General features: G+C 40.9%; 1 protein-coding gene across 1 annotated transcript in view; it reads left to right on the top strand.

The window, feature by feature from the left end:
* The first annotated feature begins 804 nt into the window (after window positions 1–804).
* Window positions 805–19,123, top strand: part of LOC139546650 (low-density lipoprotein receptor-related protein 1B-like) — a 462,326-nt gene continuing 444,007 nt past the window's right edge. The window contains exon 1 of the mRNA XM_071355272.1: window positions 805–1,105. Within this exon, the coding sequence (XP_071211373.1) occupies window positions 1,027–1,105 (79 nt within the window). The 5' untranslated portion in view covers window positions 805–1,026. The remainder of the gene's footprint in view (window positions 1,106–19,123) is intronic.

Genomic DNA, 19,123 nt, shown 5'->3' with positions numbered 1-19,123 from the left:
TTAACTCTAGTAACCCACTAGTAATTTCCAAAATTGTATTACATTTAACAATGTCATTTAAGTGTAAAATACTACATATGTCTTATTTACCCATTCTGGAAAATTATGGCAGAACCACCCAAGCATATGGTTTGAGACCATGAAACCCTGAGCCCATAGATATGTGGGCCTACTGGTGGTGGCAAGATGACCTTTTATGGAGAGGAGACCAACCCAAGGAGAGATGGGGAAGATCCAAAAGGTAATTCAGGTGAAATCTAAAGCCCTGGAATGTTTTATCAATGTCAAACCCAGGAGATATGTAGGCTACTTTATTCCCATGACTCCATCTCTGCCTAATGCTACCTTAGTTCTACAAGTCACACATTTATCCACGTGTAATATGCAACTATAAGTAATTATTTAGTCGTGTTTGCATGTATCAAATGACCTCTTCAATTTATGGGAAAATAACATGTTGCTCATTGAAAACCATGTAGACCAAAAGGCTTAGGATCGCATCTACCCGAAACTTCCTTAAACTGATAATGATGGTACCCGGGCTAATGATCATATACAAGTTATAAAATAGCCAATCAATAATATTGTTTTATGGGGAATGGGTGATCAAAACGTATCCAAAACTATAGACACATGGTGGTGCAAACACTAACACTAACCATGAGCCATTGACGGATGTCCATCTTGTGACACAATGGTTCGATGCTAAGTAATATTAGACACACTTCTATGCGTTTTGAAAAGCCAAGACGCGCACATTCTGTATCCTCCTACCCCGCCTTCCATTCTTTTCCTCCCCTCTCTCATCGCTCTCTCCCTCTCTTACTGTCTGTCGTACATCCGTTTAGCTGAACACCTAGCAGAGACCTACTGATCAATGTGAATGTACGGAGTGAGGGAGTGTTGCTGGTCCGTTCCGCAAACAGATTCCTCTTGGCATCCCTGAAGAACGGCGCTCGATTAGGGGGGCTCTCCTGGACTCGCGTGGGAGAAGTGCTGTGGCTCTTCAGCCCTCACTCCGCAACGATGTCCACATTTCTAATCGCCTTTTTCACCATATCGGGATTATTTTCGTGTGTGAAGACAGACGTGGATGCAGAACAAGGTAAGAGAAGCAGGGTAGCAGCTGGTGGGTATGGGAGATGCACAGTCCGATCAAACTTCGCTGGTTCACTCTTTACCATCCCGGTGCATGGCCGGGATAACGGGATAATTCAGTTTACTAACATTATGTTGCAACATAATGTTAGTTTTTCTCACCCTTTGCTAGTCAGTATCGTAGATGAAATATTCTCAAAATTGCCCACCATGATTCTGGCGAAGGTGGTGCAAATGCGAATGCCATTCATCCCCATGCCATCGGAATAATTGAGTCAAAATGATGGGTTGACATTTGTGTACGGTCTATTTCTATTCAGAATGATGATGTAATAGGCTATAACTAAATGCGGAAGTTGAGCATCATAAGTAGCCTACCCTAAATCATAGTTCGTGGAATATTGTCCGTGGAGACCTATGCTGTACGGTAGGCTGTAGCCTAGGTTGTTGTAGAATGCAGCCCGCGACATGCGATGCAGTGACACCGACACGGTGAAAAATAATTATGTGTTACCTTTCCAGAATTGTCGTCCAAAAACTGGTGATTTTGGCACAGCCTTGGCACCAGCCTTGACTTGTAGTATAGTTTCTTGACATAAAGTAGCCTATACATGGATGTTGCGTTTAGATGGGTTGTTCAAATGTGTTGTGCGCAACAATGACATAAACTGGGAAATGAATGTAGAAAGTGAGTGAATTGAAGAATGAAATTGGGATATGCCCATCCTCCATCTATCAACCGATCAATTAGGTGTTTGTAATGCTCTCTAAGATTAATTTTCTACTTTTCAGCTCATCTTTTGTTTTACTTTGTTGCTATAGAGAGTCTAGTTGATCTGTTGAGGGGCAGGCAATATAAATATAGAAAACGTCATCAATACCCCCAACAGAGCGTGAAAACGATGAAGCAGAATAAAGCCTACGGCAGGTAATCACAGCAGGTGAAACAATGTTTACTTTAGTCTTTCAAAAGATTCATTTAAAGTTCCAATTCCCCGTGGACGCCCTACTGCTCAGATACATTTTTTTTTAATGCAGAGTTTGAGGTTGTCAGCATTGCGCCGCTGCTACGACTCAGACATCTCAACGTGAAGGAATCGGTGTTATAGGCTTTGCAAAGTGTTTCAAGTGCGACTAAACTTCAGCATGGATTTCTTTCCAATTCAATAAAACACACACACACACACACACACACACACACACACACACACACACACACACACACACACACACACACACACACACACACACACACACACACACACACACACACACACACACACACACACACACACACCGTTTATGTGTTGTTGCTGAGATTTAATCTATTTCACCATACTATTGCGTGCCTTCATTTAGTTCAGGTCTGCACATCAAATAGTCTTATACCTGCCTCACTGAGGATATCAGACATATATGGATATGGCTATTAGAATAGCTTGAGTGAAATCCAGGTAGTTTCATAAAAAAGAACTGTGAACTGGTCTGGTATCCCCTGGGAATACTTCTGTAGAATTAATTATTCATGGGAGAGATGGAGGAACTTATCCATAAAGAAGTAAAGATAAAATGCCATTTTGGATTTAATAGACCTTAAGCATGTCTGTGCACAATACCAGATAGATAAAGTAATTTGGGGTTTACGTTTTGATTTTAAATTACTGTAGGCTAATAGTTTTACTCAGAAGAATATCAAGTATTTTCCTGTTGGTATTCGTCTTGGGAAAGGTATGATACTTTTTTTAGCCTATTTTTTATGCCATTATGTACTTGTTCCTAAATCAGTCCCTGCCATCTAACATTGAGCAGACGCCAGGGACTAGCAGTACAATGCTGAGCAAACACAATGACATGATGAGAGTTGAGGAGAGGAGGTAGCTATAGTCCATACTAACCTGCCTTTATTTTATCACAGTACCCTTGATCTCCTGTGGTGTCTGCCACAGTAGATAACCATCACCACATACAAACAGCTCAAGGTTGTTTGAAATGTATAACCCCTTTTACCATGGCTATGGTTGTATGGTTAAAGACACAGGTTGGATGCAATGCTTCCCTAATGTAATCTAATGACATTAGTAAGGTTTCCTTCAGGGGCTAATTAGATGAGATGTCATCTATCTGAGCACCATGCTTCTATGCTGGACTATCATCCAGTAGAATGGGAGGTACTCCTGTTGATGGATATAAATCAGTAAATCAGTAGTCTACATGCAGATATATATAGCCTTAAATACACTGAGTGTACAAAACATTAGGAACACCTTCCTAATATTGAGTTGCACCCCCCTTTTGCCCTCAGAACAGCCTCAAATCGTCGGCCCATGGACTCTACAAGCTGTCGAAACCGTTCCAAAGGGATGCTGGTTCATGTTGACTCCAATGCTTCCCACAGTTGTGTCAAGTTGGCTGAATGTCCTTTGGGTTGTGGACCATTTTTGATACACACTGGAAACTTTTCAGCATGAAAAACTCAGTAGCGTTGCCGTTCTTGACACACTCATACTGTTGCTACCATACCCCATTCAAAGGCACTTAAATATTTTGTCTTGCCCATTCACCATCTGAATGGCACACATACACAATCCATGTCTCCATTATCTCAAGGCTTAAAAATCCATATTTAACCTGTCTCCTCCCCTTCATCTACACTGATTGAAGTGGATATAACAGATGACATCAATAAGTGATCATAGCATTCACCTGGATTCATTATGGAAAGAGCAGGTGTTTCTAATGTTTTGTATGCTCAGTGTATATTGTAATGTAAAATATTGAATATAGTGAGATAAGTCTTAACAGCCAATATCTATGACTACACTGATAAAATGATGTTTTGTACAATCAGTGTATAGCCATATATCTCTCTCTATACATTTACAGTATGTTTCTGCAATATATTTCTACTTGTTGTTTTCTTTCTTGTTTTCTTGTTTTCTGTGGTAACAGTAGCCCATAAAAATCTGTTTTGTTTATGAACGAAAGGGTCTCCTAGAGATTATCAATGTCACCTTACTGTATGGTTGCGTTACATGATCTGCAAGGAGACTTTCCAAGGAAACGGATGTGTTTTACTCTTGACCCTCTGAGGCTCTTAGGTTGGACCCACTTCTGTTTTCATAGCTGGTTTACATATTTGTCCGGATGGAAAGCATTTCTGTAAAATGTGCTGGCTGTTATGGCTTTCTCGGAGAACCAGCCCAACCCGATCCTGTTCCAAAATGGCAGAGCCAAGTCAAGGCCTCTGCATCAGGTGATCTCAGTTTAATTTGTTTACTCAGTAAACATTCTCATCAAATCAAATCAAACTTGATTTGTCACATGCGCCGAATACAACAAGTGTAGAGCTTACCGTGAAATGCTTACTTACAAGCCCTTAACCAACATTGCAGTTCAAGAAGAGTTATATAAATTTTTACCAAATAAACTAAAGTAAAAAAAATATTAAAAGTAACACAATAAAATAACAATAACCAGGCTATCTACAGGAGGTACCGGTACTGAGTCAGTGTGCGGGGGTACAGGTTAGTTGAGGTAATTTGGACATGTAGGTAGGTAGGGGTGAAGTGACTATGCATAGATAATAAACAGCGAGTAGCAGCAGTGTACAAAACAAATGGAAGGGGGTGTCAATGTAAATAGTCTGGTGGCCATTTGATTAATTGTTCAGCAGTCTTATGGCTTGGGGGTAGAAGCTGTTAAGAAGCCTTTTGGTCCTAGACTTGGTGCTCCGGTACCACTTGCCGTACGGTAGCAGAGAAAACAGTCTATGACTTGGGTGACTGGAGTCTCTGACAATTTTATGGGCTTTCCTCTGACACCGCCTATTATATAGGTCCTGGATGGCAGGAAGAATGGCCCCAGTGATCTACTGGGCTGTACACACTACCCTCTGTAGCGCATTACGGTCACGGCTGTCTCGGTGTGTCTGTACCATGATAGTTCGTTGGTGATGCGGACACCAAGGAACTTGAAACTCTCGACCCGCTCCACTACAGCCTGGTCGATGTTAATGGGGGCCTGTTCGACCCTTCTTTTCCTATAGTCCACAATTTGCTCCTTTGTCTTGCTCACATTGAGGGAGAGGTTGTTGTCTTGGCACCACACTGCCAGTTCTCTGACCTCCTCCCTATAGGCTGTCTCATCGTTGTCGGTGATCAGGCCAACACTGTTGTGTCATCAGCAAACTTAATGATGGTGTTGGAGTCGTGTTTGGCCATGCAGTCGTGGTTGAACAGGGAGTACACTACTGGTCAAAAGTTTTAGAACACCTACTCATTCAAGGGTTTTTCTTTATTTTACTATTTTCTACATTGTAGAATAATAGTCAAGACATCAAAACTATGAAATAACACATATGGAATAATGTAGTAACCAAAAAAGTGTTAAACAAATCTAAATATATTTTATATTTGAGATTCTTAAAAATTAAGAAAAACCCTTGAATGAGTAGGTGTTCTAAAACTTTTGACCGGTAGTGTACATGTCAATGGAACACATTTTGATTTCATAGGCAAAGCCCACTGCAATACAAATATGGTATAAAGAGAACTTAAATGACCAAGACAAGACATTCTATCCAATTCTATCAGTTAAGTGCTATTGTTAGTGGACTCCTCAGTTCTACACAGGATTAGGCTAGAGATAGAATAGCCCATGGCCCCAGGGTATGTGAGCAGGCATTGACAGTCAGGTGCTCCCAGATGGCTTGTTATGGTCTGGATGTGGTTACTGGATGCTGAAAGAATTGGATAGAATGTCTTGTCTTGGTCATTTAAGTTCTCTTTAGAACAGATTTGCACTGCAGTGGGCATTGCCTATAAAATTGAATTTGTAGCATTGACATGTATATGATGAGAATGTTTACTGAGTAAACAAATCAAACAGATTTTCTTATTACTGCTGACACAATGTGATGTTTACATAAAATGGTTTTCCGCAGTGTCAGCTTAACTGAATAAATTCCAAAGACTATATTTAATCTACCTCCATATACAGTGGCAATAAAAAGTATGTGAACCCTTTGGAATTATCTGGATTTCTGCATAAATTGGTCATATCTGATCTTCATCTAAGCCACAACAACATTGTTGTTTTTCTTGTCTATATTGAATACACAATTAAAAATTCATAGTGTAGGTTGGAAAAAGTATGTGAACCCCTAGGCTAATGACTTCTCCAAAAGCTAATTGGAGTCAGGAGTCAGCTAACCTGGAGTACAATCATTGAGACGAGATTGGAGATGTTGGTTAGAGCTGCCCTGCCCTATAAAAAACACTCACAAAATTTGAGTTTGCTATTCACAAGAAGCATTGCCTGATGTGAACCATGCCTCTAATAAAAGAGATCTCAGAAGACATAAGATTAAGAATTGTTGACTTGCATAAAGCTGGAAAGGGTTACAAAAGTATCTCTAAAAGCCTTGATATTCATCAGTCCATAGTAAGACAAATTGTCTATAAATGGAGAAAGTTCAGCACTGTTGCTACTCTCCTTAGGAGTGGCCGTCCTGCAAAGATGATTGCAAGAGCACAGCGCAGAATGCTCAATGAGGCTAAGAAGAATCTCAGAGTGTCAGCTAAAGAATTAAAGAAATCTCTGGAAAATGCTAACATCTCTGTTGACGAGTCTACTATATGTAAAATACTAAACAAGAATCGTGTTCATGGGAGGACACCACGGAAGAAGCCACTGCTGTCCAAAAAAACATTGCTGCACGTCTGAGGTTCGTAAAAGATGTTCCACAGCGCTACTGGCAAAATATTGTGTGAACAGATGAAACTAAAGTTGAGTTGTTTGGAAGGAACACACACGCTATGTGTGGAGAAAAAAAGGCACAGCACACCAACACCAAAATCTCATCCCAACTGTAAAGAATGGTGAAGGGAGCATCATGCTTTGGAGCTGCTTTGCTGCCTCAGGGCCTGGACAGATTGCTATCATCGACGGAAAAATTTATTCCCAAGTTTATCAAGACATTTTGCAGGAGAATGTAAGGCTATCTGTCCACCAATTGAAGCTCAACAGAAGTTGGGTGATGCAACAGGACAACGACCCAAAACACAGAAGTAAATCAACAACAGAAGAAAATACGCCATCTGGAGTGGCCCAGTCAGAGTCCTGACCTCAACCCGATTAGGATGCTGTGGCATGACCTCAAGAGAGCAGTTCATACCAGGCATCCCAAGAATATTGCTGAACTGAAACAGTTTTGTAAAGAGGATTGGTCCAAAATTCCTCCTGACCGTTGTGCAGGTCCTGATCCGCAACTACAGAACACGTATGGTTGAGGTTATTGCTGCCAAAGTAGGGTCAACCAGTTATTAAAACCAAGGGTTCACGTACTTTTCCCACCCTGCACTGTGAATGTCTACACCGTGTGTTCAATAAAGACATGAAAACGTATAATTCTTTGTGTGTTATAAGTTTAAGCAGATTGTGTTTGTCTATTGTTGTGACTTAGATGAAGATCATATCAAATTTTATGACCAATTTATGCAGAAGTCCAGGGAATTCCATAGGGTTCACATACTTTGTCTTGCCACTGTATCTTGTGTGGTTCAACAAACTCTCAACATCTGCGAAACAAAGCCATTATCTCACCTCTGCACCTTTTCCTAACAGTCAAGCTGTTAGTAAGCTTCTCCCTAGTTTTCTAGCCAACTTAAAGCTTGAGGGGTAAAGTTCAATAAACATGAGACATGGGGATGAATGATGCCAACTAAAATACACAGAGTTGACCATACAGGATTTGTATGAATCACTTCTCAGGCAGTAGTACTAGACCAACCACTACCTCATCTCTTCCTCTATAAATCAGACTAGCTTTCAGCACTCACTGCTCTGAGACAACAAGCTCTATTTCATCCTAGTTTCAAGAGGGTTCAAGTACAGTATAAGGGGAATCAGCTGACCAATATCTACAGTGGTTTCTCCCATCACTCTTCACACTATAGTTCCGACTGCCGACCCGAACTGTGTTTTTCTGGTTTGGATATTGAATTTTCACATTGTTCTTTTCAGCACAGTTACAGCAAATAAGGCCAGCAGTGTACTGCTCAGCTTGGCTTGGTTCAGTTCAGCTCAGAAGTGTGAAAAATCACATTTGATAACAGTGTCCTATTGAGGTTCTGTAGCCATTGGATTTTGATTGTGATAACTCAGTATCACCCTGCATGGTCTTAATACATGACAATTCAATTAGCTGTAGATTGGCTGACGTGGTGGAAGATCTTCAGCCATCCACTGGATAATTGACTTGACTGGATTGATTTGAGTCTGACTGGATTGATTTGAGTCTGCCGGAGGAGGAGCCTTTGTGTTTGACCCGTATGATCTGTTTGTGTTGATTCTACTCATTTGACTCAATTATTCATCGGTGAGGGGTTTAATATTCGATATTTCTGAAATGTTACAGAATTGGTTATGTGATTAATGAATCAATGAGTGTTTCCTACTGAAAATGGGCCTGTCTCTAAGGACGTGTATCAAAGTGCCGGCTAAGCCAGATAGTACTACTGAAATGGCTGCTGCCTTGGAAAATAGGCACAAATAAATTATTGATGTGATAAAGTAATAATTGTTTTATTGCCAAATATGCTGATGTAAGGGGAGGGCAGGAAAGGGGGAGCGGGGGGCAGGAAAAGAGCCATGACGGAATAACCCTAATTTATTAGTATATTAGTATATTTACTGCACTGTATATGTTAACAGAACAAATTGCATAACACATTGTACATTGACTGTTGCCTTCCACAAAAAAAACACACATATACAAGTACATACAAAGCAAACCGAATGACAGCAGCCAGTAGAGACTAGAGACAGAACATGGAAGACATACAGAATCATGTACTGATCATGTAATAATCATCTGTTGTACAACAATAAGACAATCAGGACTAAAATGGTTTTAAAGTGGTGTCTGTCTGAATGTGATGTGTTGCTTCAGTAGTCTCAGCTAGCTTTTGGCCTGAGAGGGAGAGCTCTTCTTGGCTGCGGCTGGGGAAAGTGTCTCATTCAGGGGGCTAAAGTCTGTACTCTCCCTCTGTCCATCAGTTTGACAGGGTAAAACGGCGATCACAGAGAGGAAGCACCCCAAGGAGCAGGCCTGCTAGTGACTGTGTGCTCATCATACCTTATAGGAGCCAGCCAGGTCTCACTGAGGCTGAGTGAAATGCTGCTCTCATCTTGTTTCCCACTTTTTTCAGACTGAACATGAAGCTTTACCCTTTAGGAAATACCACTGCAGGTTGCCCTTTTCTCTAACCTTAAACTAGTTTGTGTAGTTGACCATAGGCCTTCTCCTTTAACTGCCTCGTACGGTCACCGTGATAGCAGAGGGGTTAGAATTGTTGTTGCCCTGGAGGATGTTACCATGGGGATAACCTCCTGATGCACCATACTGGCCATAGACACCTGTATATATATATTTAGAGAGAGAGAGACGCGCGCGCGCACACACACACACACACACACACACACACACACACACACACACACACACACACACACACACACACACACACACACACACACACACACACACACACACACACACACACACACACACACACACACACACACACACACACACACACACACACACAGATCCAGGTCTGTAGGTCAGTCATGCTCATGTCATGCCCCTGTGCCGTAGCATTGTTGTATCTGTGGCCCAGGGACCAGGCTGTAGTGTGGAGCAGGGACCAGGGCTGCTAAGCCTGGCTGGAGAGACTCTATCCCTCCCAGCTGCCACCTGGCACAGGACACAGGCAGAGCAGAGGGCTCAGGGGTCGATGCTTGCAGCAGTTGCCCAGAAATGAGAACAGGCGGGTGATTCATCCAACACCCAACAATCCTCATTCAGCAACAGCAGAGAGAGAGTCACCCAGGGCCATTTGGTGATGCCACCATATAAATATAATTAGTAATAATAATTCCATGCTACACCGCCCTTCATTAAATCAGGGTGATAAGAAAATACAAAAATGGCGTTGTAAATAATCTACATAATTTAATTGTCTGTAATCTTCCTTATGGACTTGATCATATGAATGCTTTAGCAACAATGGTAAACTGGGCAATCACTGTATATATATTTTGAATAATTTGTTTTTACTCATAGTCATAAGACATAACCTTTTAAGAGGTTCTGAGTTAAAATATTAGTCTTCTAGGGTCACTGCTAGGAAAGAGATCCATTGGAGTAAAATATTTTGATAGGTGCAAGGCATTTCCATAAGATACAGTATGTATAGGGAATGCATAGGCACTACTGTCTATGGGCATTAAACACACAAATGCAGCCATGCTTGACACACGCACGCACGCGCGCGCACGCACGCACGCACGCACGCACGCACGCACGCACGCACGCACGCACACACACACACACACACACACACACACACACACACACACTCTTAAACAAACTCGCAGAGGCTGGCAGCTTTAAGTGGAAGTCTGAGCTGCTGCCCATGTAGAGGGTCTTTGGCTGTGTACATTGTTGTCCAGGGCTTCGGAGGGCTACGGGAAGGATGGAAGAGGGAATTATTGTCATTCATGTCCATCCCGCTCCTCTCAGGAATGATAGGATCAGTTAAATCTGTGGCTAGTTAATTGACGGGTACACTGACATGTTGGGTTGAACAATTAGGGTTGTCTATCGAATGAGGTATTCTCTTTTAAACCATTGTTTAGTCTGACTATATGTCTAAATCTGACAGGGTCACCTGTCATCAATCTGTATCGGTATGATTTTCTTTGGAAGTTGTTCATTTGCTACTGGTCTCTTACTTACATGCTTTGACAGTGCAGTGACAGTCCTGTTAATTTCTGTATTCATTTAGTTGTGTTTGTTCCTCATTTTACCTTAATATGATTAGAGTATGTGTGTCTGTTAGAGGAGCTCATAGTTTGTTTCCTGTCCCTCTCTTCTGTTGGTTTGCAATCAGCCCTTCTATTGCAATGTGCAATTAGGCCTTTTGCATGCTTTGCCTTGCTTTGCTGTGCCTCAGTGCACAGTAAAAATGAGCAGAGATTAAGCTCTCGCCTCAGACACACAGACTAGACTGTCACAGTCACAGGTATCTGCAGCTCACTGACTGATAATGGATGTTTGTCTGAGACGGCCCTTGCTGTCGGTACTCTGAAACAATACAACCAAAGCGTTTCTTACAGCAACTTTTTTGAGACAGTGGGATAGTGGTTGGTTATTTTTGCATCGGAATGGCTGAGATGGGTGTGGGTTGCAAGCCAAGTGTTGCAAGTGGACGTACTGTCTCATGGTTTCGAGATAGTCCCAGACCCCTAATGGACCTTACAGATAATTGTGTATGTGAGGTACAGAGATGAGGTAGTCATTCAAAAATCATGTGAAACACTATTATTGCACACAGAGTGAGTCCATGCAACTTATTATGTGACTTGTTAATAAAAAATGTACTCCTGAACTTATTTAGACAAAGGGGTTGGATACTTTGTGAAAATTACATAATTCCACTTTGACAGTATAGGGTATTGTGTGTAGGCCAGTGACACACAATCTCGATTTGATACATTTTTAATTCAGACTGTGACACAACAAAATGTGGAAGAAGTAATGGGGTGTGAATACTTTTGGAAGTCACTGTAGACACCGAATTTAGCTGCTATTTATACAAGTTTTACTAAAATGACTCAACAAATAGCCTAACAATGATGAAAAAAGTAGTTTGCTTGGATATACATTCAGCCACTATTTATTGTTGAACTCAGCTGGTTTGGTCTGGCTAATAGCCTACACAAATGGGCAGCAATAGTCAAGGTACATTCAATTTAATCAAATGAAATCCAACTTGAGAGACTCCCCTGATCTCCTGAAGTCCTCCTTTTTCGTTGTGCAAATGTTTTCACCACGGCATGTAGATCCAGGTTGCGGGCCGACTTTTTTCTTTGAGTATTGTCAACCAAGACAGTGTTTCCTGAGACATTGTGCATATTATGTCCATTGCACTGCACACAATCTAAACTTACTCTTGAATGATACATGCCAATATATACCAGAGATAAGGGACTGTTGATATTACAACCACACTCAAACTCCGGTTCACCTGTATGAACTAAATCGCAAAACACTTTAGTTCATACAGAACTGTTGTTCGCTAAAGATGATACTCTGTTTGCATCTGCCAATTTATTGGCTGTCCACAATCCAGACGACCTGTCCCCAGAGCTTCCTTTACAGTTAATCTCTTTCCATAACGTGTTGAGACCGGCAATTAAGGAGAATGAGACACTCAATTAAATATGTTACAGAACTGCTGTATTTGAAGCACCACTCCCTTCTGCACAGTTTCCCTGATGTTGCTACGGCAATGAAACTGTTTTTACCATCCCTGTAACTGTCGCTTCTGCGGAGAGATCGTTTTCTAAACTAAAACTCATAAAGAACTACTGTACGTAAGAAGCAATAGGCTCTCGGTCTGATACACGATTTTGAACACCTGAGCTCCACTCATTGCACTGGCGAGTTGCAGCCTTGACCACAGCATGTGTTCACCGAAATCCCCTTATACTTTCAATCAGTTGAATTTTTATATTTTGCAAAGCCTGAGGCACTTTTTCAGTCACATTCCTGAAGCCCAAGAAACAAACACTTAGCTTACTAGTACATATGTAAATAAACTATTTTTTGGGGGAGGGTTACTGTCAAAATGATTTATTAAATACAGTTGAAGTCGTACCTACACTTAGGTTGGAGTCATTAAAACTAATTTTTCAACCACTCCACACATTTTTTGTTAACAAACTAAAGTTTTGGCAAGTCGGACATCTACTTTGTCCTGCACACAAGTTATTTGTTTGCAGACAGATTATTTCACTTACAATTCACTGTATCACAATTCCAGTGGGTCAAAAGTTTACATACACTAATTAGACTGTGCCTTTAAACAGCTAGGAACATTCCAGAAAATGATGTCATGGCTGTAGAAGCTTCTGATAGACTAATTGACATAATTTGAGTCAATTGGAGGTGTACCTGTGGATGTATTTCAAGGCCTACCTTCAAACTCAGTGCCTCTTTGCTTGACATCATGGGAAAATCAAAAGAAATCAGCCAAGACCTCAGAAATAAATGTGTAGACCTCACAAGTCTGGTTCATCATTGGGAGCAAATTCCAAACACCTGAAGGTACCACATTCATCTGTACACATAATAGTACGCAAGTATAAACACCATGGGACCACGCAGCCTTCATACCGCTCAGGAAGGAGACGCGTTCTGTCTCCTAGAGATGAACCTTGGTGCGAAAAGTGCAATCAATCCTAGAACAACAGCAAAGGACCTTGTGAAGATGCTGGAGGAAACAGGTACAAAAGTATCCATATCCACAGTAAAACGAGTCCTATATCGACATAACCTGAAAGGCCGCTCAGCAAGGAAGAAGCCACTGCTCCAAACCGCCATAAAAAAGCCACTTTTTTGAGAAATGTCCTCTGGTCTGATGAAACAAAAATAGAACTGATTGGCCATAATGACCATTGTTATGTTTGGAGGAAAAAGGGGGAGGATCGCAAGCCGTGGAACACCATCTCAACCGTGAAGCACGGGGGTGGCAGCATCATGTTGTGGGGGTGCTTTGCTGCAGGAGGGACTGGTGCACTTCACAAAATAGATGGCATCATGAGGGCAGGAAAATTATGTGGATGTATTGAAGATACATCTCAAGACATCAGTCAGGAAGTTAAAGCTTGGTCGCAAATGGGTCTTCCAAATAGACAATGACCCCAAGCATACTTCCAAAGTTGTGGCAAAATGGCTTAAGGACAACAAAGTCAAGTTATTGGAGTGGCCATCACAAAGCCCTGACCTCAATCCTATAGAACATTTGTGGGCAGAACTGAAAAAGCGTGTGTGAGCAAGGAGGCCTACAAACCTGACTCAGTTACACCAGCTCTGTCAGGAGGATTCAGCCAAAATTCACCCAACTTATTGTGGGAAGCTTGTGGAAGGCTACCTGAAACGTTGGACCCAAGTTAAACAATTTAAAGGCAATGCTACCAAATACTAATTGAGTGTATGTAAACTTCTGATCCACTGGGAATGTGATGAAAAAAATAAAAGCTGAAATAAATCATTCTCTCTAGTATTATACTGACATTTCACATTCTTAAAATAAAGTGGTGATTCTAACTGACCTAAGACAGGTCATTTTTACTAGGATTAAATGTCAGGAATTGTGAAAAACTGAGTTTAAATGTATTTGGCTAAAGTGTATGTAAACTTCTGACTTAAACTGTACATCTCTCTGTCTCTCTCTCTCCACACTTTTTTTCTCTTCTGTCCCTTTCAAAGATAATTATTGTCTTTCTGGGGACAAAATCAAAGGCATGATGCAAATAATGCAATCACAGGTGAGGGGGTGGAGCAAACTGAGAGGGGAAAAACGACACCTCCTCCACCACTGATTGTATAGCAGCTCTGAACAAGTTCTCAGTATGGAGGAGATTAAATAATCTGTTTATTAGTTTATTTTGTCAGGAGATGAGAACGACGAGCGCCTCTTCTGCTGATTAATAATTATTGTCAAGTTGACAGAAACCCTCACAATCAATGACTCTGCTCAGAGCTGATGTTATACCTTCATTGGCAATTACACACCATTGTTCACAGCAACAGATCGTTCCGTAAATTATATTTTTGGTGTGGTGACTGTCACTGTCCTGCGGCTATGAAAATGGGCCTTTCTCATGTTTTGATCTGTTATGTGTAAAGGCTTTCCAATGTTAATGTGCATTGTGTAACCCTCAACCACCATTAGAGCTTTTAGTAAACAGTTTTTTGATGTTTGACAAATTATTATCTATCCTGATTGTTCTGATATCACCTGAAGCAAACTGACTGTTTTCTTGTAATCAACCGATGGCTTATCACTTCACTGACGTGGTGCCTGTTGTGTTCACATCACTGAATAATCACCAAGCTCTCATTAGTATTTAGAGAGAGAAAGAGAGAGAGAGACACTACAGTCCTACTGAGGTGGCAGAGTCATCATGATGTGAGCAGCACTGTGGAAGACATAACGGTCCATACCTAATTATCTGATAATAAAAACACTGATAATACACTGATGCTTCGAGAGATTCCCTTCTGTGTAATCCAAAAACATACAATGCACTACAAACAATTAATGCTTATTGCTTCTTGGTACGGTGTTGTACATTCATGACTTGTCTGTGTTATGAATATGAATGCTTGATTCAGTGATACTTCAATTTCTGACATAGTATATTGATGGGAGCAGTTGAAAAAGCTTTTCAGAACTTCAGAACCCTCTAAACATCTCTTTAAAGATTGCCATCTGATCCTAGACCATAAACTTAGTGTGGTCAAACCCTACCCACTCAAACTGATTATGCATCTAAAACCAGTCCTTTAGAACAACGCCACCAAGTACACTACACTACTGACATTTCACACTGTGAAAATGGCGAATTTGATTTTGAACATAAGATTGACCGACTCACTGAAGACATTACACTCTGACTCATATTTCAAGTAAGATAGACAAGGCAGTGCAATATCACCCCGATGAGATTAGTGACGCAATGGCTGCCTACAGTACATCTGGTAGGTATCAGATGCTGACTCCAGTGTACTGACGTTTTAGATAGCTCAGCCGTCATGCTAGCCAGCCCCTCTGACAGTCAGTCGTTTGAGGTCAGATCAGGGCACAGTCCGTCTGTCCAGACCAGTATAGTATGTGACATGATTCTAGAAGCAGCACTGACTGCATTTCATTGACCACATAATACAGTAGCTGAAATAAGAAGTAGCCAATAAAGTATAAGCCAATAAAATAATACCATTTAATATATTCCACAGGTCATCTGTATAGGGAATGAGTAATGTAGTTTCAATATTTTTGAATATCAAAGTGTCAATCTAGAACCAGCCTCCATGGCCGAACAATTCTAAGGGACATGTCCAAGTGAAGACCTATTTGAAAATTCCAATATGCTCCTCCTCTTAAGTCAATGAAGCAGCTAGCCTCACAGCATAAATCTCCAGAAAGAACTTGAATTTGGGGCTTCATTCAAAGCTTAGGAGCCTCTCTAAGGGGATTTGTCTCACCCTACTACAGTATGTTGATGTGCCCAATTCATCTCACTGTAATGTTTCCGAACAAGAAATAAAAAACTGGGTGATGGAGAGAGGGCACCATCATTTCACTGTTGTGGTCTTCAAAGTGATTTTTTGGCCTATTTAGATTATGTACTGTTCTATTGCTGTTCTAACTAGGCTAGTCCATAATTTGATAAAACTGGTGCATTGAGCTTCTGGAAAAAGTTGGTCATTCCTTCATGGCTATCAATGAATTTGATAAACATACAGGAGTGCTTTGCCTTTAGAATGCCTTGTGTCACTACGCCATCATTATAACAATGACTGGCGGCTATTCCCCTGTGCAGGAGTGACATATATGTCACTTGCTACAGTAGTTAGGCTACTCAATCTCTGTTCCTTTGGAATAGCCACTTTACGACTATGCTCGCAGATGTCAATCTGATATGAATCTGACCACACAGTTAGTTTGTGATACTTGAACAAATCCTTTGCAGTTAAATCAACAATATTTTCTTGAGTGAATGAAATTGCATTCAATTTATATTCTGTGAATTTGTCTGTCTGCGTGCTGCTCTCAGGGTCTGTAGTAATGAGTTTCTCAGGGATGGTCGGTCAATCTGACAGATGTATCAAGCACATCAAGTCTGCATTGTTCAGGATTTTCAGACAGAGAAGCTTTGGGAAAGTATGATTTATTTTGGAGTGACAGTCTGTCACAGATTAAAATGACTGTCAACAGATTCCAACACCTTGGATGGTCTCTCGTTATGGCAGCCAGCCAGCTGCCCCCCCGGTGGACCTTTCTGCAGATAACCTCCTTAATTTTTATATATGCCTCAATGCAATCGCGTTGTCTCCTCCCGGCAGCTAGTGTTTCCCAGAGGACACATGAGGTGCTTCATTATAGTGAGGCCCCTTACCGACCATCCTCCGCTCTACTGTCACCTAATGGCTTTCTACACAGCACAGCCACGGATTAGAGCTCCAAAGCTCATCCTCCTTATTTTCCTTTTCCTATTTCCTTTCTTTCTCAGGAGAGGAGATGCAGTCAAAGCTGTAGTAGCTTGCAGCCTTGCTTTTATATATTGGTAGGAAGAGAACATGAAAATGGCATTGCCCTTTGCAGGATTGAATTGATGTTCATTTACACAACACAGGCATGGAAGTAATGCTCCCCATTGTAGGATTTAATGCTTATGTTATGTAGATAGGTCAGCTAATCCACATGTAATTTACAGCTAGACAGTAAGTGGCTTTTTAGTGAGTATACAGTATCAGCATTATGATGGGGGAGGTGGTGGTGCTAAGGGATTTTAATGAAGCAAACAGAAGACCCTGTCTCCGTTCTAAAACAATCCTGGTTGTTTAACTAAATGTTAATGGGGACAGCAAAAACAACATATGTAAGATAGATAACATATGGACTAATCACATTATGTTATAAGAAGAAGAATATGCTATTGTCTATTTCCTTTTCAGATCACATACGTTTTTCTTTAACTTTCAACCCAACCCTGCGAGACACACACATAACCCGCATAACCTGTGGGTCAGCCACAGCGCAGCGCTCCTTGAGCAGATTTAATGATCAACATACAGTGTCTTAATAGATACTATTCTTGTAATACATTAAATTATGATTACTTTTGTATAGAGTAGCAAAATTCCGCTAACTTTCCCAAAATTCCCAGGTTTTCCCAAAATCCTGGTTTGAGGATTCTGAATTTCTTGCCTATTCCTTCCTGATTCCGAGAATCCTTCAACCAGGTTTTCTGGAAAAGTATGGCATTTTGGAAAAGTTACCAGATTTTTGCAACCCTACTTGTGTACCTACATACTGTATCTAATTGGCTAAATCATTATGTATTTAAAACAAGTAGCCAGTATAATCATATTATATAGGAGGAACGTTGATTTTACATACATTTCTACAAATACAGGAAGGTTGGTTAGATTTTTCACCATGTTCATGATTACAGTAGTTTAAGGGTGATTGAAGGTTATTCACGGGTGGCTCTTGGCCCTCAGACCACCTGTTGAGTAGCCTGTCTATGAGTAGACTGTCTATAGAGGTTTGAGTGTGTGAAAATGGTAAGGGTTATAAGTATGGGCACTGAGTCCACAGATCCAACTAGAGTTTATTAAAAACAAGACAAGAATGGATACTAAGAACGATGGATCTTTTATAACCAATATGTTTGATATGATTTCCAATACCTTATTTGAGTCGATTGTATATCGTTCATGAAAGGGAACAATGGGACTCTGCTATTTGTTAAAGTCGTGTTGGGTAGGGGTGTGTGAACAGTCTCATGAATAAGTCTCTATCATTCTAGCAGCAAACGATTTGCAACTGTCAAGCTAAAGAGCACAATGATTCTTCCCCCATCTTATTATTATTCACACTTCAATAGATAGTGGTAAGAATTGTACAGATCAAGAGGAATGGTATCAGCAAGTAATATTCCTTGTAGTCTAAGACTATTAGTGCATGGTTCAGTGTGTATTTTGAATTGTAAAGCTACTGTTAAACCATGCATTTTAATTAGCTCAAGGGACATGCCCTGCATGCTAACTATTACAGGAACCAAAATGTGTTATTGATGGCAGATGAACTTAAACAGGCAGAGAGTATGAGATTATTTTAGAAGCTTATTGAATGTTGAAATAGAAAATACAAATGCACATCATTTAGTCAGAGTTGTGTGATGCCTCGCTCGGCTGTTGAAGGCAACACTTCCTGTCACCATTTTGAGTATTTTGAGTATTTATTTGAATGACTTGGTAGCTGCGGTGATTAAAAAGGGAGGCATCCAGATGCATATTGATTGGATGCTTGTTGCTCATAAACCTGTGTCAGCCCATACTCAGCCAGCCATGGTCAAACTCAGCTGCCACAGTCCCCACATGAAA

This window comes from Salvelinus alpinus, chromosome 20 (assembly GCF_045679555.1).
Source record: "Salvelinus alpinus chromosome 20, SLU_Salpinus.1, whole genome shotgun sequence".
Taxonomy (NCBI): Eukaryota; Metazoa; Chordata; class Actinopteri; order Salmoniformes; family Salmonidae; genus Salvelinus; species Salvelinus alpinus.
This window is presented reverse-complemented; position numbering and strand designations above follow the sequence as displayed.